At 39.5% G+C, this 22,254-nt stretch overlaps 1 protein-coding gene and 1 long non-coding RNA gene across 5 annotated transcripts; one reads left to right on the top strand and one right to left on the bottom strand.

The window, feature by feature from the left end:
• The first annotated feature begins 11 nt into the window (after positions 1-11).
• On the top strand, positions 12-11,941 carry LOC309451149. Of its 3 annotated transcripts, none has more exons than XR_014186190.1 (3): positions 12-87; positions 10,228-10,326; positions 10,764-11,941. It is a non-coding gene; the product is annotated as an uncharacterized lncRNA (long non-coding RNA). The 3 variants fall into 3 exon arrangements; XR_014186191.1 differs by having other exon boundaries at positions 10,678-11,941; XR_014186192.1 differs by lacking the exon at positions 12-87 and adding an exon at positions 7,909-7,996.
• C1QTNF3 (C1q and TNF related 3) lies at positions 4,059-21,704 on the bottom strand. Of its 2 annotated transcripts, none has more exons than XM_082074638.1 (6): positions 21,328-21,704; positions 16,277-16,388; positions 13,548-13,702; positions 9,975-10,104; positions 8,518-8,617; positions 4,059-7,066 (listed from the first exon to the last, which is right to left on the bottom strand). In XM_082074638.1, exons 1-6 carry the CDS (start codon positions 21,613-21,615, stop codon positions 6,907-6,909), a joined length of 945 nt encoding a protein of 314 aa, XP_081930764.1. In that variant the 5' UTR covers positions 21,616-21,704; the 3' UTR covers positions 4,059-6,906. The 2 variants fall into 2 exon arrangements, with proteins under 2 accessions (XP_081930764.1, XP_081930765.1); XM_082074639.1 differs by having other exon boundaries at positions 21,532-21,704.
• Positions 21,705-22,254: the final 550 nt, after the last annotated feature.

The following is a 22,254-nucleotide window of genomic DNA, read 5'->3' as shown; positions in this document are numbered from 1 at the left end:
GAGCGCTTCGCTCCCCCCGAGCTGCCTCAGCAATGGGAGGGTCCCGTGGGGGGTCCTGAGCGAGGGTCGCCCCATGTCCCTCCGCAGGTGGGTGTTAGTCAGGAGACCGGCATTCCTTTGCTGCCGGGGTGGGGTGTGAGACACAGCGGAGAACGTGAAAATCAACACACAGTTTTCAAAAAGCCTCCTTGGCCTCAGCTGCGGTGTGTTGCCGGGCGGCTCACAGCAACACCAGGCCTGGGGCTGCCATGCGTGCTCCAAAGCTGCACGGGCCGTGGCTTACCCCAGTCACACACGTTGGCAGAAGAGCTGATAAAAAACTTATTATTTTCACCAGATGTGCCTTTAAACGGGGCTGTCTGGTCCTGTTGCTGCTGCTACCACAGCCATAGCCTCTCCTAGAGAGGCAGGGGCGGCAGCTACGGTTTGACATTGCACGCAGCTTCTGCTAAATCTGGTTAGGACGGGGCTGGCACAGCTGCTTCTGGAAAGCACGCCACCGGTGTTTTGAACAAATACGAATTTTAATGACAATCCTGATGCTCACAGCTCACCTGTGCAAAACTATTAGCTCACTGATGCTACAAAGGGAAGACCATCACCATGGGTGACATCAGCCCAGCCTGCATCACAGCCCCAAGCCTGGCAGTGTTCAAGAAGAGACTGGACAGTGTCCTCAGACACATGGTGTGAACCATGAGGTTGTCACATGCATGGACGGGAGTTGGATTCGATGATCCTTGTGGGTCCCTTCCAATTCAGGACATTCTATGATTCTGCCAGCCAGGAGTGTCATAGACCCTCAGCAATAAACATCTCCCGTCTTCCTAACACTTCCACCGTCTCCTTTGCACAGAGCACAGGGGGTTGTGTTTGGTTAAATCAGACAAGGTTTAATAAAGCCCGCATTCATGCACAGTCATTCTTTTAATAAAGCCTGCCAGAGAAGCAGCCATGTTTGACTGGAGGCCACACTCATTTCGTTTTTGTACAGGCTGGTCACAGGAATGGACATCCATCCAGGGGAGGTGACGAAGCAGGCGTTAGATTAGCACAACTTTTCAAACTTATGTCTTGCTCCCAGTATTTCACGTTACCAGGTATGAGACAGAGGGAAGGGGCCCTGAAAATCAGTTCCACCTTCATTTTATTTATTTCTTTAAATTAGTTGGACTACAAAAATGGGCAAAGGCTCCAAATACAAATGCAGAATTTGTTCTAACCCCTGTTCTAAACAGAAAAGGTCTCTTGCAGGAATATCCTTTATTTTCCAGGTCATATATTTTTCCTGGTCCTATAATGCAAGTGCTTCTCATACCCACTGCTGTGCTGACACCCACAAGAAATGGTGGAGAAAAAAAAAAATGTGTATTTTCGTTCAAATGAAGCAGGCTTGTTTTGGTTATTATCCATCTCCCTTAAAGACACTTTTTCATATAAAGGTTTGTTTCCACAGTTACCATCATGTTACTGGGACACAGCATTTTTAAAAATAATTTGCAGTTTCGCTTGTCCCCTCTCATCTTCAGGTCTTGGAGTTTGTGTTGAATAGGAACAGGCAATTTCTGTTGAGTCACCTTCTTTCATTTCGCCTAATGCTTTTTAGTTTATCACATCCAAATGACACCGTAATCACATACTGCATAATGCCTGGATTTTGCTGTGCTTTAAGTGAGCACCTGCATTTTTGCTGTCATCCACCACTACAATGGGTGCTCTGGGGCAGAAACATTTGAGTCAGGACCTTATTAAATGATTTCAGTCTCAGGGAGGTGAGGGCAGCATTTCACAAGCTTTTAATCCACTTTCAAATTAAATATTTTAACAAACTAAGAAGTAAACAGACATGAGAGATAAACAGATATTCTAATTAACCAAGACATGAGGCTAGTAATCTAAATCCAGCAAACTCTCCTGAAGCAACAAGTTGGCCAGCAGAAAATATATGGTAAAAACAAGGAGCCATCCCTGAGTGTGGGTTTACAGTGAAAACAGTGCAGTGCTTTTCTATGCGATACCATTTTATATGCATCATTAATATGCAGCATCGAGTAGGTGTCTCTATGAATTCAGCTGCAGAGGTTGTTTTGAGGCTGAAATCCCAGTGTGGGTGGCAGGACACTCAGTTGTGTTTCACACCTTGTCGGACTGCTTTTGTGAGTTTAATTGCATTGCATAAGTGAGTCACTATCCATCATCCTATGAAATGTTTGTAATTCCTATACTGAAATTAATATATTCCCCAGTCAGTGTTATAAAGTTGATATGTATATTGTGTGTTACATCAAAATTTCTTGCAGAGGTGCAGGCAGTTCTGTGACAAGCTGGCCACACTGCATGCCAGGCTTTTACAGTTTGTATCAGATCTGTTGTTTACAATTACTCTTTACTTTTTAGTCCTTTAGAAATACCAAGGCAGGAATGTAAAGTTATAGCTGGGTGCAAAAAACCCTTGATTCTCCCCTTTCACTTTTATATTGTTTACAATTTAGTCCACCTTAATACGTGGTTAAAGAGATAATGGTGTCAGTACAGTTTGTATTGGTTTTGTTAAATGAAAAAGAAGGCATTGCTCACATCTGTTGTAATATTTCAAATCCTGATAATTGTAATTGCCTGAAAATGCAAGTAGTAGGTTGCTAGTTAGGGTGAAAATTCTGTAGTAAATTCAAACATACCTGTATTAATCTGAAGTTGAGAACTTCAGATTTCTAATGCAATTTATGGTAGTGTTTTTGTGTCCCAGATTTATCAAAGCTTTCAAGCATGGGTGCTTTATCCCAAAGCTTGCATTTATGTATTGCCTGAAAAGAAGCTGTGCTCAGTTCATAACACGTTTTCATATCCACCAAGTCAGCATATGTGATACTTCACATTTCTGACCTCGTGTTGTGTGCTGTTGTGACATACTGTCCCTCATACAATGTGCTCATCTAATGCAACACTTTAATTTCTGCCGTTTCAATAGGTTCTTCAGCTTGGAGCATCTCTTTGCCTTTCTGTGCTTCTGTGTGAGAGTGAATTTGCACATCATTGCTTGCTGTCTTAAACATACATCCCACCACACACCAGAAAAAAGCCCAGAAGTGAGTCTATCCTGAGATTGATACATCCCTCTACAGTAGCTGTGAATGCATGCTACATGAGAATCTTATGAATTACAGATTTAGAAATGAAAACTCGGTCTCATCCACAGAAGGTATTTGTATAAGCTGCCTTGTGCTACTTCATTAAAGTAAAAATATCCTGGAAAAACTACTCATTGTGAGTTGTTTAGTCCAGTCAGGCATTGGGATGGTGATCTGGCCTTCCTGTAGTGAACAAGCTTTGCCATTGATTTTAACAGTGCCAGAAGTTTCCACCCTGATATTCAAAGTAGTAGAACAAATTACTGATGCCTGTGACATTTTTTTTCTGTACTTTGGACCTTTACCCTTGTACCTAAACCAAAATACTAATCTTTTTATCTCCTTTTAGTCACAGCTTATGGTATTACTGTGCTTTTGTGATTTACAGTAAGAGAATAGCAAGTAGCTCTATATAGCTAATCTTCATATTGGCTAATTGAGGGAAAATAAATATTTTCCTGTGAGTTTATTATTAACCACTGCTGTAGGGACTGGAAACTCTAGACCAGGGTTATTGACAGATTTAGTTTGCCTGAATACTGAGCTTCAGCGCTGTGCTGGGCACCAAACATGCTACTGCTTGGCCATCCTGCCCTAATTTATTTCTGGAGAACCATTCCTGCTGGACAGGGTTGTCTACCACATTCATTAAATACAATTTCTCCTGCATTGCTAGTGCGATGGATTTATACGCCTTTGTGTTTATGAAGTCTTTCCATCACCTTGCCCATGAGCTATTTATTTGTGCCTTAGCTATGACATACATAATTCATCTTCTTTGTTTTGTGTGCCTTTGATAATTAGAGAAAACAAACATGAACCATTCTGAGAAGCAGGTGGTCTTGGAGGGAAGAGAGCATTGATTTGAAGTGATGCAGTATCTGGAAGATTTTATTCAAAACAATCATACTTCTACTCTTTTCTAGTTTAAAAGATGAAGAGGAGACAAATTCCATCCAGCACTTCAGCTGCAGGCCAGGACTTTTTGCATGACAGAATGGCACGAACTCTGAATTCCCATCTCCTGACCTGGAGTTCCAGCCCTTATGAACTGTCATCAATTTTAGTATGCTGTGAGCACCTGGAGTGCTTTTCTTTCAAAGAATCACTAAGATTGAAAAATGAAGCTCCTAGAAACTTTAAAAATGCTAAAACAAAGGTTGCTGCTCTGAATTTAATTTGGCTGTTCTTTCCTACATATTAGTATGCTCTATTTTCTGTAGTAACAGTGCTATACATTTGGATGAACATGTTGAACGAAGCTGTTCTATATTATTCTCTTGCTATCATGGCATCATATAATTGCTGCTGTATGAGGCCAAGAAGTAGCATGTGACTATGTGATGGGAAGAACATACTGTGAGAAACATTCACAGGAAACAGGACCTAAGGTGTTCCAAGATGATTTTAACATGGGTATTTCCATTCTTGGTGTTGTAACAATGTGATTCTTTTAAAAAAACAATTTTTGTGGAATTTCTCACATCTGCTGGATTGTTTTCAGAAAAGCAGAAGGATAAAACTCCCATTTGTGCATTTTTTTACCAGTTAACACAATAAGTCTTTTTGTTTAATAAAACCCTGCACCAAATGGGTTTTATTTTTCTGTGAATGTGTTCATGGAGGATGCCCTGCCCCATTTCAAATGCAGATGCACAATATTCAGCCTCTCCCACCGTCATCTTCACAGTCTTCATGCCAATATCTGAGCACTGATTTCATCAATCCAATGGCAGAAAATAGTGACCCAGCCAGTCCCTCCTGTTGGGAGGAATTTGCAATGTCAAGAAGCCAGCATAGTCTCTTCCCGCACCTATTAGCTATCCTTGGTAAATGTCCTTACAAATGGTGAAGGTCCTCAGTAAATATAGATATGAATAAACCAGTATAGTTTTATGACTATTAATCTTTATTGGGTAAATGTGTGTTTTACAAAGTAAGCAAAACATTCCTAACACAAAAAGAAACAATTTTTTTCAAGATTTTTCTTACTGTGAATGTTAGCTTATGATGCCGTATACCTCATACAACTTGTCCACGTATTCCAAAAGAATAACATTATCTGATTACCTGGTGGGCGTGGTTTAGTTTGAAGGCATGCCAGAATTTTACTAAAATGCGTATTAAAAAGACATAGTCTCAGGTTTTGAAAACCTACATGGTGCAAACCTGACCCAAGTTCATAAAGAAACAAGAAAACTCATCAGATGTCAGTTCATTAAAGCTAATATTTTCAGTGGTTGATGCATAAAACTAAAAAAATTCACAAGTCATAATCATCAAGTATCAACATGCATTTTTCATCACAAGACGTGGTTTACATACACTGGGAACATGTAAAAGGACATAAAAATTCATAGAGCAGATTTTGATTCATTTGCTCTGTTGTCATGCTAGTGCTATCTGTATCTAGTATAAAAGAATTTCAAATAAATGTTTTCCTAACCCCACCTGCTTGTTATACATTAATGGCAGGCAATGTTTAGTTAAAATGTAATGTCTGTTAAAATGTGATTTATACTTCATTAGTCTGTGTGTGGAGAGCCAGAATGTGCAGAAGATACATTCAAACTTCTGTATTTTCTTAGTATATTTGTGCTGATTGTGATGAAAAGTAAATAGCAAGACAGGAGTTCATTTACCAAAAATTTTGGAAAGCCAGTGGCAGATTTTGGTGCTGAAGAGTGGCCCAGTTTACTGTGACCACAGCTTCTGAGCCACCAGTGTTTGCTTTCACCAGTTAAATATTGAACTGGGTTAGCTGCTGCCTTGCCAGACAGCAACGTCTTTTCCTATAATACTGGTTCTTGGAAAGCTGGTAGGAAAACTGTGTCAACAACTTCACTGTTAAGTAAATATGCAATATTAAAATGTAGATCCTTCCAGAAGAGCTCCAAACTCCACAAAGTGTCTGTTTCTCTGTTTGTACTGTGGGCATATCCCAACTTCTCCAGCATATATGTCTCTGCTTTGATACTTTGCACTCAGTTACATCAGATTTTGACAGTTTAAGTCTAGGAGGAAACGTTACAGTTCCCCTGTCTGATCCCCATACACTGCAGGCTAAATTACTTTAGCTTCAAGCTCTATTAAGGCAAGAATTACTACCACTCCTTTTTTTTTTTTTAAGAAGGATTGAGTGAGCATAAATATGTACTAGACATCTATGAAACATGACACCAGATGCTTAAGAGGTTTGAGATGGGAATACAATAAACCTGAATCCTTGACATTTTTATTTTCACATTTTTTCTTCTATTTGTAAAGTTAATTCTAGTTCAGTAAAAACTTCCTCCTTTAAACCTGGTTTCAGCTGAGCCTACTTTTAATTCATTCAGGCCTATTTCCGTGATGCAAACTGAAATGAACATATAATAAGAAACAAATAACTGAACAGAAAACCATTAATCAATTTTTCAATTCCTGACATACACTTGACAAAACTATTTTTATAGACAAAATTGGCTTTACTGCGCCAACTACTCTCTAAATCATTTTAAATCCTCTTTCTTTGTTTTTAGTCAGTTTGGAGAAGAGAGCAATAGCAACATTTAATAGTTCTCTAGATAGAACCCAGGTGACAGTATGTCTTCCATGTGTCTCTAAGTGTGTCAGCTACCCAATGTATTCAGCTCATCTACACAAATAGCAACTCATTGCATCAAAACAACTATTCCTCATCTTTCAATGTTGTAATGCTAGTCCACAGTCTAAAGAAAAACACCAGTTCCAAAAAAGAAGTTTCCTCAGATAAACATCTGTTGGGTTGTTTCTTTTATTACTTGGTTTCAAAAAGCAGAAACCCAGCAAAGGTGGAGAAGCGTTGATGGTCCCCGTGGAGGGCTCCATTGCCCATTCGCAGCCAAACTTCATCTCCCTTGGCAAGTTTTAGCACCGCGCTGTTTCCTGAAGTGTCTGCTTTCCCTTTAGATTCATAGCTAAGGATGAATATTTTAACAAGTCAGCTTTTTATTTCTCAAAGTTGATGAAGCAAACAACTTTAAAAAAAAATAATAATCCAAGCAAGAACCTGGTTTTCCTGAGCAAAACTCTCTTAAAAGGCTTGCCAATTTTTTTTTCAGTTTTAGGAGGAAATATTGGCATCTTTCTGCATTTGTTTTCCTAGTCAAATTTTGCACCTGACTTAATCACATAATTTTGCTTCTTTCTGGAGTTCTTGAAGTTTAACCTACATGTTTTTTTCCAGGGCACAGGAACAAATTTATTGTCTAAAATAAAACTCTGCTCATTCATCACAACACTCCAGGTTTCCCATGATGCTTCTTTTCCCTTGGATTGATCCCAGCTAATTTTAAATTCCTCCAGGTCAGGAGTCTCATGTGAGCTGTGTCCCTGTGCTCCTGTCACAAGCAGCCTCAGAGACCAGCAGCTCACTCCATCCCAAGCCCTTCCCTTGCGATGTAGGTACGTTTGGTGTGGGATAACCTGCTGGCTTTGTGCAAGCACTAGTTCCCTTTTTTTTCACCTGTTACCTTTTCTGACACCAGTGCATCAGGGGAAAAATACTGGGCACTTTTTCTTTAGGAGGAAAGACCTATTTGAAATGAAGCAGCCTTTGGTGGTGCTCCAGGTACGGGGCTTTTGAAGGAACCTGGACAGCTTAAATGAACCTGCCGTCATTCAAGTGCCTAAAATCGAGTGTGACCAATCTAAGCTGTTGTGTCTGTTTATTCAGACTCATGACCAAAGCTTGATTTAGGCATCAGACCCTTAGTTGGTGTTAAAGAATTTTTTTTTTTTTCAAACACGTATTTTTTGTAGATATCCATCTGGCTACAAGCTTCTTGACCTGGTCCTTATAGAAGCTGATAAGCTAGAAGTGGATCCTAGTCTTCCTAATCCTCCAGGTAACAAAGAGTTTAGAAATTTTTATTCAAAGTGTGCTAATGATAACAAAGCCAGTAAATGCAGGACCTTTGCTTCTTACTCATCCTTACTACAGCAGTTTAAATGCTCTACACCTTTAAAGCAAATTGCTCTCCCCTGATCTTTAACAAGACTGTTACTAGTTGCTGAAAACTTCATTATGCCCTGTCTCTGACAGGCAAAATGAGGATGAAAATGTGTTTTAGCAGAATGACAGAGTGTTACCACTGGACTCCAACCCTGACTTGCAGTGCTAATTCCTTTCCCCGGAGCTCTGAGGAACTTGTGAGAAAGGCTGAATTTTAGGTCCAGAATCTGGCAAGTATGGTCCAAATTTGCAAGTTGAGGAGGGCAAAATACAATTGTTTTACTTTGTTGGTTATTTTACTCTACAGAATTTCTTTTAAAAAATGCAAAATTTCGTGTTTTGTGAAATGTGAGAAAGCTGTCACATCTGTGCAAGCCTGTCTTTTGCATTAAAATGCCCTGGCCCTCCACTTACCTATATAAGCTGAAAACTGTATTGCCATTATGCATCAGGTACACATACACTTCCTCCACATCTTCATGTTTCATCATATTGAAGGTGAAGAAGTACACCCCTGAAAAGATTAACAAATACAAGATATTTGCTTCCTGGAGGCAGGTAGTCATGCTGCAGACTCACACTTCTTGTTCAGAAAACATAAGAGCTCAGGCTAAAATTACCTTCCAGTGGGTATTTTGTTTCTGCCTATAGTGTGCCAAAATCTGATTCATTTTTATTCTGCACGTGACGAGGGTTCAGCTACATCCTGTTCCAGAGAAATTGCTGTATTTGAACATGGCAGGACCACTCATCCCTTCCTCCTCACTGAAAGGGAACTTTTCCAGAGGCTCAGTTGAGACCCCTCTCTCACCATTGTTCCTTACCTTCTTGCTCCCACTGTCTCCCAAGAGGGCATTCCCACGGCTCAGCCTCAAAGGCTGTCAGACAAGCAGCATGTCACCCAGGTCAGGAAGGGCACGAGCGGTTCTTGCATGACACACCCTTACCTTCACCCTTTTAAGCTCTTTCTCTGTCTGAAAGGTGCCAACAATGTTGTGTAACCACGTCACGTGTCGTGAGCTCTGCAGTACTCAGGAGGGGCAACAAGCTCCTCATTCCTGAAGAACGAGCCTGTGGCATTGACCCTGCAATGGGAGCTTGGAGTTTCCTTCAACATCATTAAATCATTTTGGGTCAGAATTCATTGACATCCACGTATATTTTAACCTCAAAAGGAAGCAGATGTGAGGACACATACCCTTAACTGTCAGTAATATGTGCTACAGCAAGCTTGGACAGCCTGATTTCCCATAGCAGTGAGTAAATGAATGTCAGGGTGAGAAAAGCCAAGTGAAGGAAGGTGCCTTCAGGCTTTGCTTAGACATGGTTTTTGTTCTGGTCCTGCCTCGTCCATCTCCTATTGTTCTCCCTGTGCCACAGCTGCATAAGATGGGGGACTGATGCAGCTGAGAAATAACTCAGGGTAAATGGTAATGCCTCATTTCCAGCCAGGCATCTGCTGCTGGCCAAGTTGCTACTGAACTGGCATGAGGGAAGCTGGGATTGAAGAGAGTGTATGGAGGCAGGAGGTAAAGGAGGCAACCACCAATCTGCTGCTGCTGCAGCATCAAAGCCATGGTATCACAGTGGCTGAGGAGCTAAAGGTCTCAAAGCAAATGGTCCTGCTTCATCCGCAGCTTCGGCCATTCCTCTTCCTCCTGCCTCCATGCATTGTTCTCACTGCCTGACAACCTTCTCTTGGCTTGCTTGGTTTCCGATTTCATTTTTCCTGAAAGCAGGTAGCAAGAACTACACAGATCAAGTCTCATCAGTGCGTTGCGCAAAGGCAGATAATTAGTTTCTCATTATTATTGACCATGCTTCTCCCTATAGCTCACAGAATCGTATTATTTTGTTTGGCAAATACTCACCATTCACTGGAGCACCAAATCTCCCAGTCATTACATCAAAAAAATTCCCAACGTTGGTTTCAACACTACTGAAGATGATCCCGCTGTTCTGGTTGCTGAAGTGAGTAGCCATGGAAGCCATAAATGCGACCTGCAAAATGCATTTCTTATTTAAGCAGTCATTTCCAAAATGCACATGTGTAAGGGAGCCAGCTACAGATTTTTTCCCTGTATTTGCGGTCTGTTTATTTTCCTAACAGAGATGTTCTTCTAGGGCCTGCTCCAAGGCCATTAAACACCAGTAACAAAACTCCCATTGAATGAAAGTGGACTGGACTTCTTGCATTCAATTGGACTATTCATGACTGTAAAGGTAAGTGTATGGGCAAGTGCTTGCAAGTCAGGACCTTCGTTTGGGATTTTGTTTACTTTTTAATCTCTATAGAATTAAGCAATAGAAAACTGGTGTTGAAATGAATGGTGTTTCCAATAAAAGTAATTTAATTAGTTTTTAGACATTCCCCAATGCATTTAGACTAGATATTGCTTTTAACTGAATGTGTGAAACAAATAATGCTTGGTAAAATCTATACAAATTAGAGTTTCTTGCTAACTACCTTTAGAGATACATTCAGCATTTTTATTAGAGTTCTCCTAGAAGTGCAGTTGCTGGGACTCAACAGTTGGTGCTTTTTCTTTCTTATTTGTTGCCCTGTACCCTCAGTCATGACAACAGAGGGTCGTAGAGATGAAAAGAGGAAACTAAGAAAGTGAAAACTGTTCTCCAACTTACTGTTACACTTCTTGCAGTGAGACATATTGGCTGTGGAAGAAGTTTCAGAGGCAGCAGTGCAAAACCACCCACATTGGACAATTCAAATTGCCCTCAGCGAGATACCAGGGAATGACTCTGTAAAGTTGCATGGGCAGGGAAGGGGGTTGTTTCTTCTGTGAGTCTGTGATCCTCCCCATTTGCCTGTCATTACATGGGGTACAGGCAGAAGTGCTGCACCTGGATGCCAGAATGTGACATAGGGACTTGGCATTTTATATCTGTCTCTTAACTTCGTAGATGAGAAGTGTTCAATTACAGTTGTTACTGCTCCTCACAAAAACTACATTTTTTGTGAGATTCCAGCTACACTGGCATAAAAAAAAAAAAAAAAAAAAAAAAAAAAAATCCCACCATAAACCACAAAACCCTCCCCACACCAACTTCTTTTGATTTCAGAGCCAAATAAGAACAAAACTGAAACAGGCAAGATGAAATGCAAGTCTCGATCCAACAATGGAAATAATTAGCCAATTGCTCAGAAATTTGAGGAGCTCCAGATGTGAGCTGAAAGCTCGGGCTGATTTTCCTTATCCCTGCTTGGATGCATTTTCTGTGATGGCAAATTGTTAACTTCTTGCTTCTCAGCCAGGATCACATCAAAGTTCATCATGTGTTAAAGCAAAGCAGCTGCAGTGGCAGCCTGAGGGAGTTTTTTACTTTTTGTCTAGATTCAATTTCACATTCTCCTTGACCCTGAGCTGCATTTCTTGGCCCGATTAGAAGAGTTGAAAAAGATGTCCTTTTTCCCTAGGTCTCATTTTAAAGTAGCAGATCAACATGGACACACCAAGACTTTCAGAATAATCCTGTACTTAAACCAGTATTGTATTCAAAAATGTTTTCTCCTGTACCTACTTTCCTGTACCTACTCTGTACCTACTCTCCCTGCTGTAAAATTCTTAAGCATGACATTAACAAAAAATGATATGCTATACTGTGTAAAGAGTTTTTAAACACATGTTAAAAACAGTGATGGAATTCTATATGGATGTAGGTATTGCAATATAAACTTTTATTTGTCTGCTTTCATAATCACATTTTTAATCAAATTACTACCAGTCCCTTTAGGTAAGAAAAAAATACTAATAGCTAATTTTAAAATTGGAAAAGAATTTATGTTGAATGTAATCACAACAAACATATTTTTAAGATGTTCAGCAATGATGTTAATTCCAGTAATTCTTTAAGAATAAAAAAATAATTCTGCTTTATTACAGAAGTCCAGTAATTTTGGAATATGGATCTGTAAATAGATCAGAATTTCACTTTTCCCCGTAGTCAGAGCATTTGGAAGTGGAATTTCTATTTGTGCGTGTTTGTTATACCCTGTTTTGTCCCTTCTATGGTGAACCTGGTTTGAGGGGATATGAATCACATCAAGACAAAGACACTTCCATTGAGGTTTGTACATGTGAGGATGATTTCCCTTATATTTTCTGGAGATCTATATATTCTGTGAAGTCCCATTTGCCCAAAAGCAGCAGTGACCATCAAGTTAAGCTGAGTTGCTCTTCTAGATCCCCAGTAATTGTAATGGGAGCTTAGGTGCTTCCCTCACAGGGAGGCTTTCTGGAGCTGAAACTGACTGCAATCACGTGCCCACACAAATGCACCTGGTGCCATCTGCGGTGCTTTAGAGTTCTGCACTTGGGGCTGGCTGATCTGATGCAAGACCACCAGAAGCAATGTCTACAGTGACAACTGGAGACCTGAAGGGATACATCTCAAAGGCTTGCCATGCATCTAAATCTTGCCTTTAGCACCTTAGCTGCGATGCATCACAGAGACAGTGAACCACCCATATGTTGCTAGACTGCAGTATACAGTGTGGACAACTCTTTTAAACCCTCTTTGCAACAGCAACCAAGGATCCCAGTTACCCATTTACTTTCTGTTGCCTTAAGAGCAGGACTGCACCAAACCTCCTCTGTAGTGCAGGTATACATATATGTTAATATTTATTCATATATATGCACTATATATTTTTATACATAAGCTCTCTGCCATCTGCCAAGTTCCTGGTACCTGTAAAGGTCTAATACAAAAGCTGTGGGACTATGTCAACACAGTGTTGAGCCCAAACAAGTATATCCCATCCCTCAGCAGAGCTGGTCACCCAAGGCTTGAACCCATTTTGTAATGCTCTCCTGCTTTTGGGGAGCTCATTCATAGGCAGAACCTACATACTTCTCAACATACTTAAGGTTTTGAGACATTTAAAACCACAGATAGCTACTGAGGGGTATTTTTCAAAACCAGAGGACTTCTGTCTGCGCTCGGAGGTTTTGACCTGAGACTCTGAGGACCTGAATACATCTGCTTCAGAGAATCTCACAAAGCCTGACTGACATGAGAAGCATGGGCCTGAGTGGCTACTTTGCAAACAGTTTTCCATAGGAAGCACAGTTAGGTATGTGATACAGCTTGATAGAAAAACGGTAGTGCCTACTTCCCCTTTAATGATGCAAATACTGGGTTTGTGTCCTAAAAGGGAACCGTATATATGTTCCTTCCTGCCCATTTCTCAGCTGGATACTTACTCTTCAGAAAGACTAAGCAGTGATGTCTTTACTTTCCAGGAAAATCTGGCAGAGCACATTTGTCAGTCGTGACAAGGGCTATATATATGTCTCTTACTGTATTAATTTACAGGTGGATTTGCTTATTAAGTATCTTACACTGGTTAGGTGCTGTTTTTCAGAGAAGAAAACCTTAAGCTGCAAACTGCTGCAGCCAACGCAAGCCAGAGATTTTTGTACCTGTAGCTCTGGAGGAATCCCAGGGTAACCCTTCTCGCCTTTGGGTCCATGATGGCCACGCTCTCCTCTCGGTCCCATGTCTCCTTTGTCTCCTTTTTCACCTTTGGCTCCCTCCTGGCCAGTTGCTCCATTATTTCCATTGTTTCCGTGGTTTCCTTAAAGGAAACAGCGCTTTCTGTGTAACTTAAGTAATTTAATATAAGATATTTTAACAAATAATTGTAACAGGGTCTTTTCCACCAGTTTCCATCAGAACCATAAAACACGGGCTGAGATGTGATGGATAAGAAACAGCTGTGTGGCTGAGCTGAAGGTGAAGGTTTTGATGAGCAAGTTTCCAGAAGAATGTACACTGATGTCTAAGAGTTGCCCCTCATGCTATCTTGGTGTTTCTGTATAAACTGCCGGTGTCTTGGGTCATTGCATTGTTGGGGAGTTTGCAAGGACAAGACATAAGGCAAACATGAGGCTCAAGGAAAGCGAAAGCCACTGCCTGCTGACACATACCAGGTAGCCTACATGAGTGCTCTTGCTATTCCTTTTGTGTAGAAGTTTATTTCCTGATAATTTGAGTTAATTAGGATAGGACAGATAATTTTGAAGAACAATTGGCTATCTTTAAAACATGCATACACGATGAAGAATAACTGTAGCCTCAAACTAGCTAAATAACCCATCTGTGCCGAAAGTGGGAGGATCTGCGTTCTCAGGGTGCTGGTTAGCTTGAAGGGGTTGACTGATTGCATGTTCCTAGATTTAAAGAAAGACTTTTATAATTAAGCTTTTCTGAGGTGGCTTCTTGTAAAAATGGTCATTCTAAAAATACATTCCTGCATCTGCAATATTACTTATTTCCTGATGTTTACTGAGGAAACTACTGAGCAAACTTCTATGTGACTGAAAATATTTTAAAGATGGATAGAATCACTGAGCAATTATTATGGCTACCTGAAGCAAAAGCTTGACCTTTCAATTAATTACTCAGGGGGTTAATTAGTGTCATCATTGTTCTAATTCTACCTGAATTTAAATTAGGTTCTTTGCCACTCTGCCTGTTCTCCGATTAGTCACTCTGATTATGAATTTGCGAGAATAATGGTGTTGTCTGAGATCAAAACTAATGATTAAGTGATTCTTCAGAGTTTTTGTGTTGAGAGGAAAAATCTATTTCAAACAAGGAAGCTAAATTGTGGAAGAAATTAAGCAAATTTTTGTTTGGGTAGAGAAATCAATAACTCTTAAGGATAACAACAGTGATCCTTCATGTAAAGCCAGAACTGCTTCACTACCAATTCAGAACAGAGGTCTGCAAGCGACAGTTGATTCAATCAAGGGAAAAGAGGCTGTTGTTGTTCCCCTTATGGCCACAATGATATGAAATGCAGCAGATGAAGGAGACAAAGAAATTCCAGGGTGCAGACGGCTGCTGTCAGCCACACATTTGTGGCATCTGTGGTGGCATCAGAGTGTGACTGAGATACATCCTTGCATGAGGAAAAGGCAAAGCTGGGACTAGGCTGCGTCCTGGTGTGTCCACTGCAGCCTTGAAATTGCAGGTCTAATAAAAAATTGTGTCCCGCTTCCAAGTGGCCAACCATTTATTAATACAGAAAGCAATATTTATGCACAAGAGGCCTCACCATTAGATTTCTCTTACTTCTCTAATGTTCAATACTATTTTTATAGAGGGTTGGTGCATTAATAGCACATAGCAAGCCAATACCGAATATGCCTTATTTTGCCTGATACCCAAAATATGTCAAAGTGACGATTTATTTCAATATTTTGCCTACTGAAGCTAGTTCTTGAAAGACTTCGTTTACTCAGATTTAACTTCATACCAGTCAGATTTAACTGTCACTGTAAACTGTTTCTACCAAAAATCACTATATTATTTTTTTGTGTGCATGGTCATCCATCATGTCTGTTACTTTCAGTACATTTGTGAGACAGAAGGATTATGAACTTTCATTTTTGTTGTGATAACAGAAGGCATAGGCTTTTGAAGGTGAGGCAAATCTGTCAGGCAGTGATTTGTTCGTTTACATTCTACATCTGCTATAGGAATAGCGGGTTTCAAATCCCTGAAGGTAGCTACCATAACAAACTTTTACCAACTATCTTTTTCCCTTCTCTAGGCTCTTGTTTTTCTGTATTAATTATCATATAAAATTATGCCATTTTCTTTTGTATCCCATCTTTCTGTGTGCATTTTTAATGGCCAAAAAAATATACTTTTTATTGTGGAAGACAAGAAGAAAGAAGGAAAAGAAGAAGTTTCTAAGAGAGAATTGAAGTATGTGAGTCTCTGTAAAATATTGGCTAGTAGTATGCTAGAAGAAAAAACCTCCTGAACACAGAACACAATAGCACAGCTGGATATTCAAAGGTGGATGCAATCATCAACTCCAGGGAACAAGTTCTTCCAACTTTAATGGAAGCTTCATGCTGCTTTAAGAAGACAGGCCAAATGGCCCTAAAAATGTAATAAGATTACTCTGAATATGAATTTGTGAAAGCTGAATTTTAATAACAAGTGGGTTTTCACTGGAAAAGACTTTAGAGTCTAATTGAAAATACCTGTCTCCTAAGAAGTTATAGAAAAACCTGTTCCTGAATCTGTCCCCAAATACAGACATTTGGACCATTTTTTGATATTTCATAGAACAGCCTGTAACGTATAGCCTGTAATTAGACTGATCAAAAAAACAATTAAACTTCATCTTTACCTGGCATCCCAGGGGGCCCGGGAGGTCCTGGAGGCCCTTGGTAGAGTCGAAGTCCAAAGTCACCACGGCAGCAGGAACTACAGTCTGGATTCTGCGGTCCCGTTTGTGGGGGCTAGTTGCACAAAAATAAACGTTAAATAGCTCATTCATGGAGGGAATCAATCATATACATATTGGTTACAGGGTCTTCATTATATATTCTCTGTTTATGTATTTGTTAAGTTTTCAAAACACTTCTTACCTGGGTTGAAATCTCTCATACTTGGGTTGTCCCTGAAGATGTTTGTTTTGGAAAATTTAAGGGAAATGTTCTGTGAGCTAGGAAAACAATGTGTCCCATCAAATAATGAGCATTTTGAAAATAAAATAATATCAAGTAATGAAAGTTAGATCAAAGTTTCAGTTACATTCCTAGTCTGCTTTTCACGGCTCCTGGATTTCAGCTGACCTTTGTTGACAAATGAACTCATGTATAAGGACTGGTAGGACACAAGGGACTTAATTTGACCTTCACCAATAAACTATCCTCACTGAGTATAAAGAAAACAGTGTTGAACTGCCCAAAGGAGATGTTGAAAAATGTCTGTGCACCATATTCCTGTTGACAGCTGCAGACTTCCATATTTGCAGGCTGCTAAAGTTGGGAAAAACTAAAAACTGTCAAGATACATAACCCAAATTTGAACTGACCACAACACCTGTTGTTTGGGACATTTAGTTATTTGTAGTCGTGGGCATGTAACTATGAAAACCCGTTTATATGCTGAAACTAATATAAATAAACTAATGAGTTTATTATACACAGTTCAGCTACTGTAATAGTAGTTTGATAATAGTTTTGTTTCTGTGCTTTTCCTTCCTAAATTATTTTAATTATACTAAGAGTCTCATATCCTAACTAGGTTCTTGCAATGATTTACTGGTCACAAATCTTCTGATGTGTGAGCTGAGGTAGAGGTCCAGGGTTTGGTTTTGTTTCTCTGCCTCCTTTTAATTTCTCCCTCTTTGTTTCTTTTTCCCTATAATTCTTTGGTATTATCCTGAGGTGCAAATCTGCAGTTCTTAAATCCTGGAGGGAGATAGTTACACCAATCTCAACTACTACATTTCTCTACTCATTCTGCTATTTGTCTTTCTTCCCCTTCTTTCCACTCAACTTTACATGCTCAAATCACTTGCCTAATGCAGACCTATTGGCAGCAAACCATCCTCTGCTTGGGATAGGAGTTGCCAAATGCACATATAGATGTGCTGTATTCCTGCCCTCAAGGTCATCACCTGGCCTGATCTAAAACACTAAAGCTTTCTGCCTGTGTTTTGAACAATATCAAGTACACCCCTAGAATTCATTAATTTCAAGAGGCTTGGGAGTTTATGTTCATCGTTACAGAAAACCCTTTTCATGCCACTGAAAAACTGGAACTCCTCCAAGTGGACAGACACATGCCCTTTCTAGCTGAAACCACTGACAGTGGAGCCACCATTGGAATAAAGGACAACCCAATAGCTCAACAAATATACCTCATATTCAAAGAGTTACAGAAATGTTAATACTTGCCAATAGGCAGAATGGCTTCATATTTATGAGGTTTTGGTCAATACTATGCTTTTTACCTTAATTTTGGATAACATCTATATTTTATAAGAAAAATGGGTTCTGCCTGTTGGTCTGTCTGTTCCTGGGGAACCTGTTTGTATCCTTCTTGCTGTTTTATCTCTCCCAGTTGCCAGGAAGAACATAACTGACAATCACTAGGCACACTGTTTAAAGCTTTCCTAATGTGAGAGAAGAAGTAGCCCTGCTTCCAGCTCATTTTGAGTCCTTGGATGGGGGCCGAGTACCAGAGGACTCGAATTGCACAAGCATTTTTCACCACATGAAATGCTAATGTTGAGTGTTGCACTGAGATTAAAGTCTCCAGCTCTTTTTTGGTAGTACTTGCTATTCATGTTAAATGAGAAGACAAACCATATACACACCTGCCAAGAGCAAATAACTCATTTTGGCCTAGAAATACTTAAATACAGAACTGTGGATTATAGGTAAGGGAAGGTGTGAATCCAGCAAACTTGACTGCATGTGAGACTCTGTGCAAGCAAGATTTGTTTTCTTACCCAATGCACTGAAATCCCAAACTAGATGATTACCTAACCAGCCATGTTGTCATGAAATAGATACTAGTGCTGGTCATAACCAAATAGTCTTTGGCATTACCTCTTGAAAAGCTCAGCAGGTTATTACATGTGAAATGAGGCAAGTCCTGCCAGCTTGGTTGTGTGAGAACAGTTCCACTGACTTTAAAATAACTACTTATGCAAGTCATAAAGTAGTATTGACTTATTATCTTTACTGATCTTTTGACTAGGAGGAAAAAAAATATTCCCACTCAGCTGCCAATATTAATGAGTACTCAGGATATTCTTAATCTCTAAAAACAGACAACTTAATGAAGAGTACATTTAAAGGAAAAACCTGCTCCTAAAGTAAAATTATACTCAAATGGGACAAAGAGATTAATTATAACCTACTTGCCAAGGGTGTCCTATGCAGCCATTTGCACATAAATTTTATTGCACAATAAATCTTTGGCATTGCTTTCAGAACATGAGTATGATTTAGGAGCTTGTGAAATGCATCTGCCACATTGACATCCTAATACAGATAGAAAACTTGAAATACTTCTAAGGCTATATGCTCAATTTCCCATTATTTAGTATGTAGGAGGCAGTTCTAGGCAGCAGATGGTCTATGAAATTCCCTTAACTTAAAGTTGTGAACAAATCTTAATTGGGCATCCAGCCCCCTTTTACTTCCTGAGTAATTTTATGGGTTTCTGTTATATGTCTAAGACACTGCAGAAGACAAGTGATGTACATCCATCATTTTTGGCTCCTGTTCAGAATGCGAAGTAGCACGCATCTGTGGGCACTAAAGCCTTCTGTGCCCCTTCTATAGCTAATAGTTTAAAAAGCCAAAATTCAGGATGAAACACCAGCAGGTTGAGGGGTACCTGAAGGTGTTCAAAGATCAACCTGAAAAGGAAGAATGTGTCTAGCATGGCTCTCTGCAGTCACCAGGAGTTCTTGTGCTTGAGAAAGTGATATTATATTTTATTTTATTTTAACTTACTGGGAGTGTGGAAACAATGCAGCCAAGACAAATGCCGTTGTCTCTATTCCACAGCAGGGAATGGGACCGTAAAACACTTGAGCAAGACGGTGAAATTCTCTAGCCAGAGCTAAGATAACTGAGAAAGCAGGGACTTAGGGACGGAACAGCTTTCAGATGGCTCAAGGGGAAGACAGAAGTTGGACACGAATTAACATGTCTGTGCCACCTTTGTTCCTGCTCTGCCTGGAAATCCCTGAAGTCCAGAGGTGGAAAATACCTATTGCATTAGCTGCTCTGTGATGGATTATCCCTGTCATGAATCTGCCAGTGCTCCATTTCGTTCTGGTAAGCCAAAAATTGCATCATTTCCCCAGCAAATATTGCTTCTTAGAGAGGGTCTGGCAGGTAAATGACTTCCATCAGCTGTACTAAGACTCGCTGGGCTGAGTTTCGATGTCACAGCCTCTTCCCCCAGCAGGCAACTCCAAACATGTTGCATTAAGCTCTCTGATGAGAGACACATGCACCCCAAGCACAGTGACACTTTCTGTGAGGGAGAGTTTGACCCCTAAAGAAGTTGTAATTTGGTATTAAATCCTACATTATCTGAAACTGTGTTGAGTAAAAGGCAAATTTTTAAATACCAGTAACACATGGTCTGTAGTTTGCAGCTGCACAATTGTCTCTCCAGTGAAGAGGTACACGTGTACGAGCTGACTCATTGGACTCTGTACCTAATGGTTTATACTGTTTATATACTGCAAATGCAATTTAATATACCTACATTTAAATATCTATTTTGCTAAGTGCACTGGAGGAACATATAACTCTTGCACAATAAATATGAAATGCAAATCACTATAAAATTTAAATATAGGGAGTGTAGTGGTGTATTAAACTTATTCCCATACATGTGTTTGAATTCTTTAAGTCTAGGACAGGATTAAAGTCAAATCTTCCCTCTGCAGGTTATTGTTCAACACTTGTCTGCATGTCCATTATTTTTTGAATTCAAAATACCAAATATTGATCTGAAAGAATTTTAAAACACAAATGATAAAAGGTGAACTACACAGGACTCAAACATTTCTATCAGCAATAGAAACAAAACACATTCTTCTTTCTAAAAAACAGCAATCAACAAAAACCACATTTGAGTTGAATTTTGTTTTGCCTAGTGCTAGAAAATGCTTCATCTTCCACCCTTCAGATTTTTCCTTTTAAATTAGGATTGCAATATTTTATGTATAAACAAATTATGCCATTTTCCCTCTGCTGTGAGTTAATGATTATAATATCCAAAATGCCATGTAAAGGGCACTAAAAGATCTCAAGTTTAAAAAGCAGATACTACAGATGATTTAGGGTTTCTTTCCAAGACTTTCTTTCTACTGAAATTGTCAAGGTGACATATATCATTAAATCTACTCAATACATTAGTATCTTTTTGTCAAGATATTCCTTAGAATAAAAATTTTGAACTTTCAGAATTTGATTATGTTTGTCTCAAGCTCAAAAGAGTATACTTCATATATATAATTTTAAAATAAAGTTATTCTCTACTAATTGAACTTTTGCAAATACCTCTATAAATTCTGTAATTTTTCTTCACATTCAGATGAGTTACCAGAATCTAAAACTTCAATATATTAAATAAGTAATACCTTGAAATAATTAAGAAACTGTATATAGAGAATATACGATTGCACAGGATCATAGTTTCAGCAAAACAGAGGGCTGCTGTCTCTGTTGAAACCAGTGTCCCCAACCACTGCTGTTTCTACTAGCTCATTGAAAAAATTCTATAAAGCAACTCAGCAGAATACAGACCAACACACAGATTTAATAAAATAATATCATAAACATATCACTAATAATCTTAGCAAAAAAAAAATCTCATTAGCTTTAAAGATATCTTTAGAAGATTAATTCAGAGTACCTGGACTCTGTCTGAGGTAGTCAGTTCTACATCATCTACCTCTGGTCTCAGGACTTTTTGGTCTGCAGAAGTGCTATTATCAACAGTCCACTCTATAGGTTGACTCCGCTGTTTCAATATCTCCCTGCTTCTGGAACCTTTATGGCCAGTCTGGTGGTGACTTTGCAACACTTTGGCCACTGGTTTATAAGATCTTCTGCTCACCTCCATGTATTCATCTTGACACAGGCAAAATGGAAGAAAAAATAAAGCCAGTAGATGCCAACTGATGAAATCCTTCTCTGCCATGTTACTAAAAAAAAATTGCAGGAGTCCAGCAAATGCCTTGCAGAAGGAGAACCTCTTTGCTGCACCAGGAGTTATGTGGTCCGTTCAGCTTTTCCACTAGTAAGACTGGCACTGAGATTAGTACCAGGTTTTATACGGTTGCGTGCAATAAATAAAACTGAAAATGCCAAAGTGACAGGATTCTTCATCCAGAATCAGTCATGCTCCTTTAAACAAACCAGGCATTATTCACCACTTCACCACCACAAGGAAAATTGATTTGTATGCTGGAAATGGCCACAGCATTTAACGGACTCCCATGGTTCCTATTTGGGGGCATTAAAATATGTAGCACCTTTTCTTTGGCATGTTTTTGTTTAAGTGTGAAAAAATGTGATGGAAATGGAGAACATGTGGCTAATGGTTTACGCTCCTTGATTAGACATGGAAAGGCTGTGAATTCACACTCTAAAATGTCTTTTGGACACAGTTGCCTTCCTTATTTGCCAGGAAATTTACACACACAACTGCGTCAGCCCAGTCCGAAAAATCCTTCCAAGAGCAATTAGGAAACAAAAGCACAAGAGGAGCTTTTGCATATGATCCTGACCCAATGGCTGTTTCTGACTATGCTTTTCATTCACTAAAAGAAAAATATTG

Source organism: Streptopelia decaocto, assembly GCF_964273445.1.
Source record: "Streptopelia decaocto genome assembly, chromosome: Z".
Taxonomy (NCBI): Eukaryota; Metazoa; Chordata; class Aves; order Columbiformes; family Columbidae; genus Streptopelia; species Streptopelia decaocto.
Note: the sequence above shows the minus strand (reverse complement) of the source record. Positions and strands in the feature narration are given on the sequence as shown.

Bases quoted from the DNA above. Each gene is read 5' to 3' on its own strand.
- C1QTNF3 (XM_082074638.1), bottom strand. From the start codon at position 21,615: ATGGCAGAGAAGGATTTCATCAGTTGGCATCTACTGGCTTTATTTTTT. The intron at 13,703-16,276 runs GTAAAGATGAAG...GTTTCCTTTAAG, and splicing joins CGGGCCCCCTGGGATGCCAG to GAAACCACGGAAACAATGGA. The intron at 8,618-9,974 runs GTGAGTATTTGC...TAATCTTTTCAG, and splicing joins ATTTGGTGCTCCAGTGAATG to GGGTGTACTTCTTCACCTTC.